The sequence below is a fragment of the Carassius carassius genome, chromosome 20, assembly GCF_963082965.1.
Source record: "Carassius carassius chromosome 20, fCarCar2.1, whole genome shotgun sequence".
NCBI lineage: Eukaryota > Metazoa > Chordata > Actinopteri > Cypriniformes > Cyprinidae > Carassius > Carassius carassius.
In genome coordinates this window covers 29,596,095-29,613,401 of record NC_081774.1, presented here as the reverse complement: position 1 = coordinate 29,613,401, position 17,307 = coordinate 29,596,095, and the positions used below count along the sequence as shown (strand labels likewise).

Genomic DNA, 17,307 nt, shown 5'->3' with positions numbered 1-17,307 from the left:
AACAGTCAACCACATCCATGTTTACCCAGAAAAAACGACAGAAAAGCAGCACGACTGAATAACAAAGAACTACTACTGTATGTCTGATATTTCATGTTTGCATCATGGTGACAGGCTGAAAGCTGCTGTTGTTTTGAAAGAACATTTATAGTTAATTAAAGTCTACTGGTGTTATACCTTCAGTCATTCTGAATTTGAATGACCTTAAATTACTATTTTCCTCTTATTAGACAAGTTTTGCATCTTTTCTGCAAAGATATTTAACAAGTAATTATTTTAACATTAACATCTTGTTGACAACTTCATGTGTGCTGCACATAGAATTTTCTTTAACTAAAGGGTTAATAAAGAAAAAGTAACTTGAATCATGTTGTAGTTACATTTTTAAGTTGACTAGTTAAAAATCATAAAATAATATTGAGAATTGGTCAAACATTCTGGAAAAATCAAGATTTAGATTTTTTTGCAAAATCGCCCAGCCCTAGATGTACTGTATAATACTTTTGCTTACTTTAGATATCTCTTAAACTTTACACTCAAATTCAGCTGCTGTTTTTATATGCTGAATCTTCTCATTCTCACGATCACAATAAAGCTCTCCATGACTTCATAGGGCCATATTGAAATCTATTGTCCTAGTACAAAACATTGCAGTGAAGCAGACAGGACAAAACATAAAGCTCATTTGACAGATGGGTTAAATAACAATAACGACCTTGATTATAACAGGGAGCAAATACAGGCTGAAATATACAGGCTGGATAATGTTCTTGCTATTGTGTAGATAAAATTGAAAAGCAGATTTGCACTCATTACATGTAATGGATAACATTTACAGATAAAATGTAAAGCCTGAATACGCTGTAAGTCACTTTGAATAAGAGCTTCTGCTAAACACAAAAATATACAGTAAATGCATATCTACATTTCTTCGACATACATTATAGATGTGCAAGATTCACAAACATCAGCAGTATTTCCCTGAAGCAATTAAAAACCACTGAAAACTGCCAGTAAACAGCCACTAGAAGGGACATTCCCAGTAACTGTAGACGGTCATTTCATTATCCTAGGGTATTTTCATAAATATGTGCAAACTGTGATCAGCTCTAATTTTGTGGTCCTTTGTGCTGTAACGTGCAAACAAATCATCAAACAGGTCATCAGTGGATGTCAATTTTTAGCAACTTCTTAGCATTGTCAGCATAGACAATTTATATACCCCAAACAGCAATATCTGTGCAAATATATATTTTTTCAATTATTTAAACATAATACGATAATTAGTTTGTTGAAAGATATATATGAAATCATATAATTGTTTTAAATATTACTAAATTTACTAATAAATGACTAATACAAACTAATATTAACTAAAACTTTCAGGTGCCATAAAAGTGATTTTAAAGTGTAAATTGAAGACCTGTATGTGATATGATATTTTTTGTCTTTGTATAGCAGTGCATTGTTAAAATAACTAACAGTAACAATCAAATGGATACAAATAGTTCTGACAAACAAGTATAAGCTTACCGTTCTTGCAACCTAAAATGAATTGTTTAGGGATTTCAAACTTCATTGTTTTCAAAATAATCCCTTTTGTAGTAGCTTGTTTGTCTATTTGACAAACACAGAAATCTGTCTTGTCCCACAAGGGCGAATGTAATTGTCCAACAAATTCTCAGACACAAACACATGAAACCTTCTCATCTTATACAACAAGAGGGGTTTAGTTCTTAGGGGCTCAGCAACAGACGGCGTCTGTATTAAGAAGATTTCCACCGGGATCCATGTAAAAGAATCAGGTTTCTGAAATTCTCCAAATGAAAATCAAAGATTGCATTTCTGTACTTCTAAACTACAATCTCAACTTTTGACCTTCCAATGAATGAAGAGCCTCACCTTAAGTGAGATTACAGAAGCTCAACCAGTCCAGAAAGTTTGTTCCCTGTGGGTTTTTAGGTTTTCATGAAACATATACCAATTAAATACTCCTCAAGCCCTGTTTTCTTATACATGATACAAAAAAATCCCAGGTTTAGTTATTCTTGCAATGAGGATAAAACCCTACATACCTCATCCATGGTTTGGTGTTCCTCAGTAAGAAGGTTTTGTTTTTGTTGCCTCAGAAGAACAAGAATGGAAACTCATTGTGAAGGATGAAACCTATCTTTCCTGATCTCTTGTTTCCAGGGGAATGAGTGAAAGTGAGAGTGTGAGCGTCTCAGTGACAAAGTTTGGGCTTCTCACTCACCAAGCCCAGAACAACGACTGACATCAGTGATTTCAATCGACTGATGCTGCGCTGAAACACAAACTGTCACTGGCCGGCAGGACAGGTGCATCAGTTAAGCCTCATCGGATGGGATTTCCTGGGTGTCCTTGCAGGGTCACAGTCAAGCTAAATCACAGACAAATTACTCACCAATGCTGTTGGATTCAATCTAATATAAAAGAACACTTGTAAAAAAGAGATACAACTGGTTTTGCTTCAATTCAAATTAAAGAAATATTATGCATTATATTCTGATCTCATGACGAAACCGCATCTGTGGGAATGTTTTTGCAAAACACAAAATATGTACCAGTAAGTATATATCACTGCAGTTTCCAACAGAAATTAATACTATGGGGGTAAAACTGTGAGCCTTTGTAATCATTTTCTTACACAGTTATGATTTCAGTGCCATATATTTCACTTTCCGGAAAAAACAAGCTTGCTTGGTAGCTCAGCCGGCACGCAATTGGACTTAGAATACTGAAATCCTTTGGTATGAATCCCGTAAAAACATGATTTGCAAAGATGAGAGACTGGAAAACAAGCTAAAACAGCATGTTTGCGTTTTTATGTCACACTGGTTTTTGTTCATGCTATCGAGGAGGTTTAGTGCAGATGGTAAATAATTTTAAAACATCATGGAGCATTAGAGTTATAGTCCCACTCAACGGAACTTTCAAGTCAGAACTGCGGTGACACCTACAAAAGAAACGTCACATAAAACACATTACCATCTGTATGCTCATTTGTTCCATGAACACTCTTTTAGCGACATTTCACATCGAATTCGTCACAAAACGTACATGGCGCTAAGTATTTTGCGTCTTGTAAAAGTTCCCACATGCACATTGGTCATGAGATCAGACGCTATATTCATGTGGGTGTCATCCATATAGTAGCAATCATCCCTACACACTATTCCTTGAGCTTGGGACACGGTCAGCATCTGTCGGGCTAGTTTGTTCATTTGGCGAGTTCCACATGTTGGCTCTCGTCTGGCTCACATTGGCAGTAGTTTTCTGGTTCTACATGTTGAATCTGCGTTTGGATTGTCGGAGCGAGTGAAAACTCTGATTGGATGTTCAGTTTAGCTAACAAGTCAGTGCCTGACAATTAAAGTGAAAGTGATGAAAACGAGTAAGTAAATGAAGGCGGCACAGACAGAAGACTGTTATAATGTTACGGGCTCTTACCCAAGCATTCCAGTACGTGAATATTTTCATAACAACATGAGCCACTTAAACATGAGCCTCTCACTCAGGTCTCACGCAGATTCAGATTCAAATTTAGATTCAAGATTTTATTCATCACAAACACGACTATATAGAGAATATATGACTAGCAGTGAAATGTGAGTCAGGACCACTCCATGGATAGTGCAGTTATTAAAGAATACAACACAGGGGAAAATATACATAAATATAGATATGAAAGAATGAAATAAAAGTAAACAATAAATATATATTTTTTATATTAATCTTAATATAAGATTAAAATATAAAATAAAATGTATACTGTATAAATAAAATGTGCATGAAAGTATACTGTAGTCTTAAATAAAATACACAGGAATGTAGAAGAAACGAATGTGCAAACAGGTTGTGAAACTGTCAATATGTCAATGTGAGGTGGAGAATGATGAATATCTTACTGATTAGGTGATAATTAAGTGGAGACATGTAGATGTTAAGAGGCTGGTTTAGAAGCCTGATGGCCTGGAGGAAGAAACTCCTCCTAAGTCTCTCAGTTTTTGCCATCAGGCTACAGAAGCGCTTACCAGATGGCAGCAAAGTGAAAAGACAGTTACTAGGTTGGTTGGAGTCCTTGATGATTTTAACAGCTCTACTTCTGCAGCAATTGAGGTAGATGTCCTGCAGCATGGGAAGAGAAGACCCTGAGATGTGCTCAGCTAAGCCCACACATGTGTTAGTTTGCAGTTGGCTATAGTCTGAGCGTTGTGTTCAAGTGCAGCTTTTTGGTTCTACACTGCCGATGTGAGGCAACAACACCATCTGCTTTTGTCGCCACAAGTTCTTTGAAGTCGGCATGGTGTGTCCTGTCCCTTAGAAGACTTCAAACGTATTGAACAGATGAAAGGAGTAGGGCTAAGAAATGCTGGTCACTTGAAACTGACTTTACATTAAAATTTTAATTTAAGCTTTAGTCATTATGTTATGTGTTATTGATATTTTTATAGGCTTTTTTATTTTTGTTTCTATTCTTTTATTTTCATTTCAGTTATCTTTAGTATTTTTAGTACTTAAACTTATTTTATTCCAGTTATTTGCCAAGGCAAAGCAGGTTCTTAATTTATTTTATATTTTAATTTATTTCAGATTTATTTCAATTAAAACAGAAAAAAAAAAAGTTTTAAACAGAGTTAGATTTATGGTAAGGAGATTTAAAAGTAATTTTTAAGCATTTTTGCAAAATGATTTATTGTGCTGTCAAAATTTAAACTACTACTACAAATTAGAATCTGAAAATGAAAAAACAACCTAAAATCTGTGTAAAGCTTGGAGTGTTTGTACTCGGTCAGTTCTGATTGGCTTTTAACTCAAGTGAACTTTCCACATCATCAACTTGAAACAGACTCCATACACATCAAGGATGAATCTATGGAAAGCCATTAATATACAATCAATGTTCAGTTCTAAATTAAGAATGCATGCTGTCAGAGGATCAGATTCAGGGCTAACTGGTCAAACATCCATCTGATGCCTTTTATATGAAACGACATCCTGCTATAAAATTAGAGGATCTTCTGTGGAGACAAAAATAAGTTCCATAGGTGCAATAAGCCCAATGACACAAGGGTCAGAGAGGCTTCTGAAAGAAAAGCCACTGCAGGACACATAACGCAATAAGAGGACAGGTTTAAACAAAGCCCTCTGTCCGTGATGTGGTTCAGACTGAAGAGGCGACTGAGAGCTTTTGATCGTATAATTGAACAGACACAAGCCCTCTCAATTGCACTTGAAAAATATCACATTTTACGTGTTTGGTGCAGAAGTATATGGATCATCCATACAGTGAGGCAGAGCATTAGTTAAAGAGGAAGCATCATTGTGCGTCCTGCACAGCAGCTGTTAAATGATACGGCATCTGTGTTGTTCCACCTACACAATAAACTCTATTTATTACCTTAAGGACATCTGCAGCAGGCACTCTGCTGTACTGCTGATGTGCTACTGTTTGTGCTTCACTGATCTGCTGTTGTAATGGTATACCAGATCAGTCGTTTAATTAGGAGGTGCTAATTAAAGCTGCCCTTTGCTTCTGTAATCTCACCTATTACCTAACATCCCCTACTGTTTGTCTCAAGGAGTCAAAATGCTAGCTTTTACCAGGGTAATTCTAGTTAACTAAAACTGAAACTAATAATAAAACCAATTAAATAAAATAAATGTCAAAGGTATAAATGGCTGCCCACTGCTCCGGGTGTGTGTGTGTGTTCAATGCTGTGTGTGTTCAATGCTGTGTGTGTGCACACTTTGGATGGGTTTATGATTTCTGAGTATGGGTCACAATACTTTGCTGTATGACACATCACTCAATGCTCACATGGGTTGCCAGATTGAGGACATGAAACAGGAACAAGCTAAACTGACAAAGGAAGGTGACAAAGAAGTAAGAGAACTTGTTTCTTAAAAATCATAAGTATTATGATATTTTTATGCTTTATAAATATAAAAGTATCTCAATTATATTACAATGACATTCTTAATTTTATATATATATATATATATATATTAAGCAGTTAATTATAAGCATTAGTTCTATACAATCTAAAAGGTATCAGTGCTATTATTGTTAAATTAAACTGTATAATACTATAACTATATAATATTACAAAACTACATAAATATCATAAATATTTGATGAAAAAAATTATATATGGTGACCACTGATGTGTAGAGTTCTTCTTTCTGTTTCTTATATTTTGGGCTCTCTGTTCTTGGATTAAAGCCTCACACTGCTGTAAATTAATATTTGACCTTGAGTGTCACTAGGACTAGTTTTGAGCATATTTCAGGTTAAGTTACATGAAAAATTAATCCTTCCTGAAACAAGAAGTCATCTGTATTTTGAGAAATGTCCGAAACATAGAGATTTAATTATATATGGTGGCACTAAAAAGTACTTGGACATTCAGCCTGTCACGACAAAAATGTTAATGTCTTTGAATGATTCAAAACATCAAACAACTGGCATTTGCAAACAATTGATGCTACAGGTTTTCTCAGAACTAACTTTCTCTTTCTGAGACAATTTTGCTGTGAGTTCAGTCCTGTGGATGTACAGTATGCAGTCATTTGTCCTGAAGTTTTTACAGGTGTCCTTCAGCGTGTAGTTCAACATGTGAATTATACTGTATATGAACATGATCCACTAACATTTCACAACACATCTAACCACACCAGGTTTCATTTTGAACTATCTATATTTTGTGTCATCATTTAATGCTTTGCTTAAAGGTGTTCTTGTGTTATCTATTAAATAAATGGCATTTGGTTTGATATAGACCTATACATCACAGAGAAAGTATCAAAAGGAGATCTCTCAAGAAATCTACAGCGGGGCGTAATATGCCACAGTCTTGTTTGCTTGTAATTGAAATGTTATTGATTTCGGGATGACCTTTGCAGCAGCTGACTGTTTTATATGAGGAAGAAGACAAACAGATGTGCCTGCAGCAATATAAGCTTTCTTTCATCCGCCATTAATCTGTTAGCTCACCTAGAATTAGTTTATATTATGTTAACCATTATAGATATACAAGATGTGTTTCTTGTAGCCTACAACCTGAATTAAAACGGTTTTGCTGCAGTTGAGGAAGCAGTATTCATTGTCAGATTCTCTGAGATTCTCGATCATTTTAAATAACCAATGATCGAGTCAAAGCACATTCCAAACCATGAGAAACCATTGAGCAGCTCTTCAGATATAACGTGTCATCTCCATGGAGATCTCCTAATCATACTGAGACTCACATACTAAGATGCTCAAAAGCAAACTCATGTTAGCTTTAAAGCGATAGTTCAAAAATCTAAATCCTGTCATCATTTACTCACAGCATCATATTTTTTTTCATTGAGCTCTTTTATATACACAGTACCGACAGTCCAGGTTTGACAGAGTGTACACACAACGTTAATAATTAATTAGCCAATGATACCAAACATTGTAGCATTTTGTCAAACTAGCTGTAATTATGGGGTTTCATCACCCATAAACATCAGAAATTAACTAAATGAACAGTAATCGGTCATTTATATGTCAGTTAAGGATTTTATACCTGCCAAACAAATTAGGCCAAACTTTATGCAGAAAAGTTTGCTTCTGCAAGACTGGAAAAACAGAAAAACAAGCCACGATTAGGGATAACCTTGAACTATTTCATGAAAAGTGACACTGAAGCAGAAGTCTTCATTAGTTTCAGCCTAAAGAAGCCTTTAGAGAAACCAGGAAAGCTAAAGGTGGAACTCTGAGCGAGAAGAGACTGAAGACGACGCCGAAACGAAGCGGCTCTCATTTGTTACACCTAATGGGCAACCTAGCCAACTACAAAAGAAAAAAACTGTAAATGATGGAGGAGGAATGAAAGCCATTGTTGCAGCACTCACACACAAAGCAGCACAGTTTTCTCATACATAGAGGCATCTTCATCACCGAGCGAAACACCATAGTGCTCTTATTTGTTCATGCGAATGCATAAATCATCGGCCGATCTCTGTCACAACACCCGCCAGGCATGTTTCACTTCATTCCCCAGAGGTCATCAAGTGACATATTGTTATGTTATAATGGGATATCACTTTACAACCAATTTATAAATGCTTTGGCTGTTAATAATCGTTCCTTTCTCTGTTCTGACAGCAAGCACTTTATTTTATTATAAAAACATCAGTGAGTGAAGACGCACGAGGCATCTGAAACAATATCTCCGTCGCTCTCCTCTGACAACACCATATATTTAGCTTGCAATAACGTGATCACCTTTTATCTTCCATCGTGTCGATCCTGACAGCAACAGCATTTGTGGAGGAAAGCACTTAGCGCCATCTGTGTGTGAAGGGCACTTTACAACTGTGAAATAAGCAGGAGAGTTGACTGGCACATCAACATCAACAGCTAAATGATGCATAAAAGAGATCCATAACAGGCCCATTATAATCATCTCAATCAAGATGACTGATTAAAACAGTTGTGCAAAAAAATTATAATATAAAACAGCACGTATACTGTTAAAAAGTCTTGGGTCAGTAAGCTTTATGTGGAGAAAAAATAAACTTCTATTCAGCAAAGGTGTATTCAACTGATTAAAACGGACAATAAAGACATTTAACATGCTACACATAAATGCTGTCAACAAATTAAAACAATTATATTTATCAAACTTAAAAAAAGATATCATATCAGAATGATTTCTGAAGATCATGTGACACTGAAAAATTAAGCAATGATGCTGAAAGTTCAGCTTTGATCAGAGGAATAAATTACATTTTAAAATATATTCAAATAAGAAGCAGATATTTGGAATTGTAATAATATTTTACAATATTGCCATTTTTACTGTTTCATTGGTCTTACTAGCTTTGATTAAACCAACCATGTTTTTTTTATTCTTGGTTTTTTCTTTTTTCCCTGCAATGAGAAAATATCAATACAAAAAAACATCTGAAATTATGATGTGTAATATGAGTCATGAAGCAATCTGCTTCATTGCAGACAAAGGAACTGACCACATTTCTAGAAACCAAGAGTTACATCCAGCAGCAACAGAAACAGCATCAGGGAAGGCATGTTGGGGTTTGTCTCAGAGGTAGAAAAATAGCTCGGTTGGAAACACACAAACTCAAAAACACAAACACGTTTGTACATGTGGATGTGGATGACACTTCCTGTTGAGCAGAGCTGTACTATTACTATTACTACTTTTCAATCTAGTTTCATCTGGAAGATAAAAAACTACTCAAAATACATCACACAAACATACTGGAGAGACCTACAGTAGGATCCAGTGAATTTAGCCAATAAGTAACCACACAGACCCACCTTGGCATATGGCAATGGCTAAAAACCATTTAGACTACTTAGCAACTGCAGTACTCACAGTATTGTGCTAGTGATTTTCCATAACAAACACCACTCGTATTTTCCACAGGATAAGCAAAAATCATGTTAAAATGTCATTATGAAGCTGAAATAGCAGTCAGATGATATGCAAAGGCAGTGCAGATTAGGGTTGTGCCGATAGACGATAGTATTGTGTATCGACGAGATATAGACGATAGCAGATGTCTCTGTTGATAGTCAAGATTATATCAGGCTCATTTTCCTATTAATTTATTAAATCATATTAATAGTAATAATTATTATTTGTATTTTTTTTATAATTCGCCTATCAAACTGCCCAGCTATTTCACTTCAGCACCGCATTTCACACACAAACACACACGCGCGCACGCACAAATGAGAATTAGAGCCTGTAGCTGGTGAATGAGTCTCCGTCCACAAACAGACGTACATCGTCTGCAGGTATACGGTATTTCATTGCACTTTAACAAGTAACCTGAACGGCCTATAAATGTGCAATTTTTCATTTCGGCTCGTCATGAGGTGCGCAGTCCGGAGCGCTGTGTGACTGATGCATCAGTTCAATTCAACTTCACTCCAAATATATCAACTTAGGCTACCTGTTTTGAAAACTTTTTATTTAATGTGTTCGTTTATGTCTGTTTATGTGTTAAACTGTTTGACTTTAAATGAAAGCTATATTGATTTTTTTACCGTTGACTGATTTTGCTGAACATTTAGACTGATAACTTTGGCAGATTTGTCACATGATGCGCGGTATGAACTAGCTGTTTTAAATACAGTATTTTTGTATTTAACGTTAGTTTATCAGTTTGTTTGAAAGTATATTTTTTCGATTATTGGTGATTCCATAGGCTCTCTCTCGCGCACCTACGCGGTTTAAAACCAAAATAGTTATGATATGACAAGAGCAAAAAGTCTCTCTCTTGCTCCACACATGCACGATAATATCATGTATTGTCAGTCTCACAGGCTGAAGATATGACGATCTGAAAAATGACCATATCGCCCAACACTAGTGCAGATGTGTCTATACTGTATGTGTGAATGTGTTTGTGAGTGAATCTTAAATCAAAAACCCTTCTGTGTCATATCTGGCTGCATAAAATAACAGAAAGAAATTGAAGAATATTTAAGATGATCAAGAGTTGTTATTCTTTTGTGATAGTTAAGCACATTTTATTCCTAAATAAATATCCTGTAAATATTACATAAACATTACTGTAATGCCAAAAATCTCAATGACATAACACCATTTAGACAACATAGTATTCTAGTCTTTAACTCAAGTTGTTTTAAGATTTGAAATCCATTGTATATTACAATCTTTTATGATATGTAATATAAAGCTATAAAATAATATTTTAATCAACATTGAGAAAAAATTGGATTTACTTAAAAAACAAAACAAGGCTAAGAAAATGATGGAGGGGGAAAATATTGTTATATTTATTTCCCTATTATCTAATAGGTTTTTGTAAGATTCACCAGAATGAGAAAGAAAGAGAAAGGATTGTCAAGTAATAGAGTCACACTTATTATATATGGCAGATATTAAAATCCATCACCTCCATATATATGAGAAAGAAGAGTACAGACATCTAATATCACAGTAATTCCCACACAACCCGTAGAAAGCATGGTTAAGTAAGCCCACATCTAGATGTGTAAGTGATAAGTGCTTTTATCTAAAGTTAATAAGGAGACAGCTTTAAATGAGATCCACCAGTAAATCGAACAGCCTGAATATTAAGTATGACTGCAGCTCTATCAAATCTCCTTGATCACATTTGAGGTTGAAGCAGAGTGCAAGTTCTTCGATTAGAATGTCATCATCGTATAGCATTATAACGGCAATAAACCCGATCCAAAGACCTGCCAAAGCTGAGCTGTTCCCAACACGCAGCTGTTATTGCTCAGACAGACAGACAGACAGGCGCACTTTGAAGGGCAGGCGGACAGGAATACATGCACCCGTCTGTCACTGCTGAGCCTGAACTGATTGCTCATAATTGTACTTCATGGGGGATGTTCTTTTTCATCCGGACTCTGAAAATCAAACGCAATTTCCAATTAATCTCGTCTATCAGACCCACTATATTGCCACCACTCCAAATATAGCCCCTCCTTTCAGCAGAACCAAAGGCAGCTATTCTAAGACAAATAATTCTTCCACTGCTTAAACCCTAATATATGTCATCAGAGAGCCCTACTTAGGGCTGAAGTGCGAAAAGCAGCTTGAGAAGGTGAATAAGAATTAGCTTTTTAAATATCTCAATTTCTTCAAGCGGCTTAATTTTATTAGAAAAACCTCTGGAAGACCTTTTATTAGGAAGACCTCAGTTAAATGACTCAAGATGTAACATGCTTGATAGGTCATGCTCGGAGAACAATGAAAAAAGTTAAGGTGAATGTGTGATTAATGAATAACATAGAAGTAATCAGAGCACAACAGATGCAGCAGTTTGGCTTAATTGATTTGAACGATGAGAAATGCAGGTTTCAGTGCAGTGCTTCTGGTGACACAATAACTGCAGATCAGGGAAACAGAGTGTTGTTTACGCTGGCCATCTGTTGTGAAAACATATGAGATATGTGAATATTCTCTATAAAATATTCAGGCAGTCCAGATGTTACCCATCATCTGAAAAAAAAAAACTATATATAATATATATATATATATATATATATATATATATAAATATCAAACCAGTATAATAAAAATACAAACTGTGGATTATATAACTTTATACAGTAAAATAAATAAATACAAAAATAGTATAAACATTAATTAATTAATTAAAAATAAATATATTCATAAATTCATTAAATTAAATGACAATAAATATATTTACTGACGCTTTTATCCAAAGCGACTATATATATGTCAGAGGTTGCACGCCTCTGGAGCAGCTAAGGGTTAAGTGTCTTGCTCAGGAACACATTGTCTCACAGTGGATTCGAACCCGGGTATCTCACACCATAGGCACGTGTCTTATCCACTGCGCCAACACCACCCATAAATTAGAACATTGTAAAAAACTATGTAAAAAAATCTGTTACTTAATGTAAGTTAATAAATGTAAAAAAAATAAAAAAAATTAAACATAATTTTAAAATATACTACAACCTATAGATTTTTTTGTAAATAGAAAGCATAAAGTTTATGGTTCAAATTAATATTATATTCAACAAGACATTACAGTAAAATAGTTATATTGTTATTGTCTTAGTAAAAATAAAAAATAAACCTTATTGCATTATAAATAAGTTAAGCTTCTTTCACGGTAAAAAGTGATAACCTGCAGTTTGTTACATTTAGTAACTTTTTCTATCCGATTTAACCCATTTCATTTGTTGGTATAAATTAATGTATTTAGGTTATAATTAATTTATACTTAATGATATTTTTACTTAAAGAAGACCAGTTAGCTTAGATGTAAAAAAAAAATCAGTGTAAAGTTTTACTTTACATTTTATGTGGTTTAGTTAATGTTAGCATAGTGTGATATTCTTTAGTGTTTGGGACACAATGCAGGGTCTTTATTTTTTTCGGGGGGGGGGGGGTCCTCACTATTAAAAGCCAGTATTTGATTATTTGATTATTTGACATTTAATAGGTACTTCTATCCAAAGTGACTTGAGGAACACCACAAACAATTCATCATGAGACAACAATACTGTACTTGCAGCCATGTTTCAATCATCAAACAGCAAAAGAGCAGAAGTGAAATGCAGACAAGTACAGAAGAAAGGGACACTGCTTATGGAAGGGGTGTTACCTTTTCAAAATAGATTAAGGAATCACACTATTATAAACTTTAAAATGTATACTTAACAAAATCCTGTATGCAATAATACAATATAGCAATTTTCTGCCACCAGTCACCAAACCTGACACCTGTGAGTTTTTGACAGAAATTCAGCAAGACATTTCATAATGTATGAAAGCCACATGCACGAAGAATACTGTATATGAAAGATGAGTGGTAAAGTGATACTGATAGCAAAAAAAAAAAATTAATAATATTAATAATAATAATAAATTAAAATATATAAAAAATAACAATTATTCAGTATTTCCCTGATTAAGACTAAATTATATAATGAAGATTATATCTGCTCACCCGCTTACTAATTGTCTTTTGGAGACAATTCAATTCAGAACTGAATTTTGTCTGGATCATTAAATCACTTTTCTTGTTTATCACTGTAAAACTACTTTGAAACAATTAATGTGAAGTGACTTGACAATGGCAGCATTAATTTAATCAAACATACACTAAACAGTTAAATTTTGAAAACATTTTTGGTAAATAACAGTATTTTTTAATAGGCTGTATAATGTATTTCTGTAATGGCAAAGCTCATGTTCAGAAGCCATTACGCCAATAACTACAATACTGTAACTAACTACTATGATGTGTCTTTTGTATTAAAATGGCACGACAACAACTAAAATAATGTGATGCAAAATAAAATCTAATCCATGTTCAATAAACGTGCCGTCCGCATTTCAGCGACAGTCTGTCAAACCGAGCTCAAGTCAACACGCTTCCAGAACTGACAGAGAGAGCAAAAGCACGATACTCTCCTCACGTTTTGACACTCCAGTCCACACACATCAGTCATGAAGTATAAAAGAATTGCTTTCTGACTTTAATGTCGCTAATACCTGATCTTGTTGAGACGCTTTCCCCGGCGCGCTGGACTCGGCTGAAGTCATGCTGAGGACGCGGGTATAAACACTGATGCAGGCGATCTGCAGCGTTACTCTCACCGAGAACCATTCAGTGATGGAGAGAGAGAGGGAGAGGGAGGGAAGCGACTAAAAGCGCTTTATTTAGACTCGAGACAAGCGCTGCATATGTCTCGCGCTGAGCGCGCGCTGAACAGCAAACATTCAAACTGCGCGAGGCGCTTCGCAGCTGTGGAACTCGCTTGAGATTCTTTTTATGCAGTAGTTATGTCTCCATCGTATGTCTTAATGTACTATAAAATACTAAAATAAAATGTATTTAATCATAAAAAAATTGCATTAAATCATGTTTATTATATAGTATTTTATATTTAGTAATTTAGTAAGTAATCTATTCATTTTATCATGGTATCGCCTATAAGTGAACACAAAGGTTCATTTGAAAACATTTCAGTGTTTTGGTTTCATTTGAATAAAAAGTAATCCAGAATTTATTAATTGTCTTGCAAGAATCATAAACAATTCGTTATCCCAAAATGTGTTTAGTTATAGATGAGTTATACATCCAGTGAAAGTACTGTCCAACAAGTTCTAACAGAATCAGTCTAAAAATGTGAATTCTAATTTTTGATAGATTCAACAGCGTTATATTCAATAAATAATATTAAAAATGATCAAGGACTGATGAAATAATGTTATTATTATGGTACAGAAGTATGGTAATCTTTAGTTCCACCAGAGTACTTTTTGAAAGAGTAAAAACTAGTACACAAAAAATAGGGAAAGTAGAAAATATTTTTTTTCAAAGAAGAAAAAAGTAGTGCATATTAACCCCCCAAAAATATAAAAAAAATAAATAAATAAAATTCAAAGGATAAAGTGAGAAAGAACTTCCATAATATGCAAAAAAAAGTGAATTTGCTGATATTTATATGGCAAAAGTAAGATTACATTCAGATACCTTACATATATACAGTATATTACAACACTTTACATTCGCAGACTAATTAGCCTACATAACGAGCATATCATCTATATCTTATTAAGATTATACTTAAGTGCTTCAAATGATGCAAGAATAATCTAAAACTAAGTGTCAGTTTGATAAGGGTTTATCTTGAAATATTAATAAAGTTACTCTAATTTTGTTTCATGAAAATCAGACAAGATTTCTCAACAAATGCATTTAACTTGCTAAAAAAGTATCAACTATCAAACAGATAACAGAATGCATGCAGTAGACTGTGTACCACAGGCTTTTCATCAACACACTGATCACATTCACATTGTGATAGAGTCTTAAAAATTGGCATATATCAAATATGCTATAGTAGGTTTTACAGGGTTAATATCAGTTGCTCACTGGTGTCAGAGAGCTTGCGTTGGGTCCACACCGATCCAGACGCTACACATGCACCGACTCCTCATTCAACAGTCTCTTTTAGCAGCACTGAGCCCTAATTTAGCCAATTCCAGTCTCCCAAGATGTGTCACACGGCACCTTCCCATTTCCTTTATACAGAAGTCAGTGTGCCTCCACAATTTTATCACATTCATATGGAAATGAGGAAGGAGCAGGCTGAAATATTCAGCTTAATGAGCAACAGTAAGTTCAGGTCGAAATAAGTATAGAGAGAGTGACAGCACGACTGCTCGCAAAGCTTTATTCATCAAGAAAATGACTCTGACACCTCTGCACTGATCCAATGATGCACTAACAAAAAGAAATATAAGCTGCTGTTTATGTCAGACAGATGGTAATCAGAGGAAAAATATGAAGGTTATTTTAATGATTACATAAATGTGATACTAATACATAAACTCTGAAAAGGATTTAAAAATGATCTCATCATTAAATCCCAACAGGCTCATTGGAAAACTTTTCTACAAAAGCACACCTAAACATCCATAATACATACTTTTCTGCAGTTTTCAGCTGAGATGTACACTAGTGGCAGTAAAAGACCAACCACTTTTGTTCCCTTTAACACAAATTATGATTATTGTGGCTGATTTTCGATAAAAAAAAAGATTTTTTATGACACAGTTCTTTGCACAATCCTGCCCAAAACATGTTTGCCATAGTGTATGATTTGTCAGCTAATACATATGCAGAGCACTCAGGTACAAGTATGAAACATGAGTCATGATAAAAGAGCTCAAAAACATAACATAGTTTCCTCAGCAACTATGATTTTAGTGCATCTCACTCGACTTTTAATTTCTAAACATTCACATTCATCTGTTTCAGATAAAATGTACTTCCACGACAGGTGCATCTCAAACAATTTGAATATCATGAAAAAGTTCTTTATTTTTAGCAATTTAATTCAAAAATGCAAACTTTCTTATATTCTAGATTCATTACACACAAACTGAAATATTTCAAGAGTTTTTTGTTTTAATTCTGATGGTTATGACTTACAGCTTAGGAAAATTAAAAATTCAGGATCTCCGAAAATTTAAATATTTTCTCAAAGATCAATCAAAAAAAAAAAAAAGATATACAAAACACAAATGTTCAAGATCTCCAAAGCAGGTTTAATTATGCACTCAATACTCGGGGCTCCTTTTTCCTGTATTTCTGCTTCAGTGCGGTGTGGCATGCAGGTGATCAGTTTGTGGCACTGCTGAGGAGTTACTGAAGCTCAGGTTGCTTTGAAAGCAGCCTTCAGCTCATCTGTATTGTTTGTCAGATGTTACTTATCTTCCTCTTCACAATACCCCATAGATTCTCTGTGAGGCTCAGGTCAGGTGAGTTGGCTGGCCAATCAAGCACAGTGACATCATGGTCAGCAAACCACCTTGAAGCGGGCAGGTGCTAAAGTCCTGCTGCTAAATGAAATCAGTATCTCCATAAAGCTTGTCAGCAGATGGAAGCATAAAGTGCTCCATGATCTCCTGCTAGATGGATGCATTAACTTTGGACTTGAAATAACACAATGGAGCAACACCAGCAGACGTCACAGCTCCCCAAATCATCACTGACTTCAGAAACTTCATACTGGACTTTGGATTCTGTGCCTCTACATTCTTCCTCCAGACGTTGATTTCCAAATGAAATGCTAAATTTACTTTCATCCGAAAAGAGGACTGTGAACCACTGAGCAACAGTCCAGTTCTTTTACTCCGCACCCCAGGTGAAATGCTTCAGGTGTTATTCTCTAGTTCAGGAGTGTCTTGGTTCTAGGAATGTGACAGGTGTAGTCCTCTTCATGAAGACATCTGA

General features: G+C 34.9%; 1 protein-coding gene across 3 annotated transcripts in view; it reads right to left on the bottom strand.

The window, feature by feature from the left end:
* LOC132096831 (dipeptidyl aminopeptidase-like protein 6) overlaps positions 1-17,307 on the bottom strand; it is a 192,456-nt gene that overhangs the window by 71,476 nt on the left and 103,673 nt on the right. Inside the window, exon 1 of one of the 3 annotated variants that reach the window (XM_059502471.1) lies at positions 14,055-14,160. The exons of the other annotated variants lie outside the window; for them this stretch is intronic. Within the exon in view, the coding sequence (XP_059358454.1) occupies positions 14,055-14,105 (51 nt within the window). The 5' untranslated portion in view covers positions 14,106-14,160. Of the gene's footprint in view, positions 1-14,054; positions 14,161-17,307 lie in introns of those variants that run through there. 3 annotated transcript variants of the gene reach the window in all.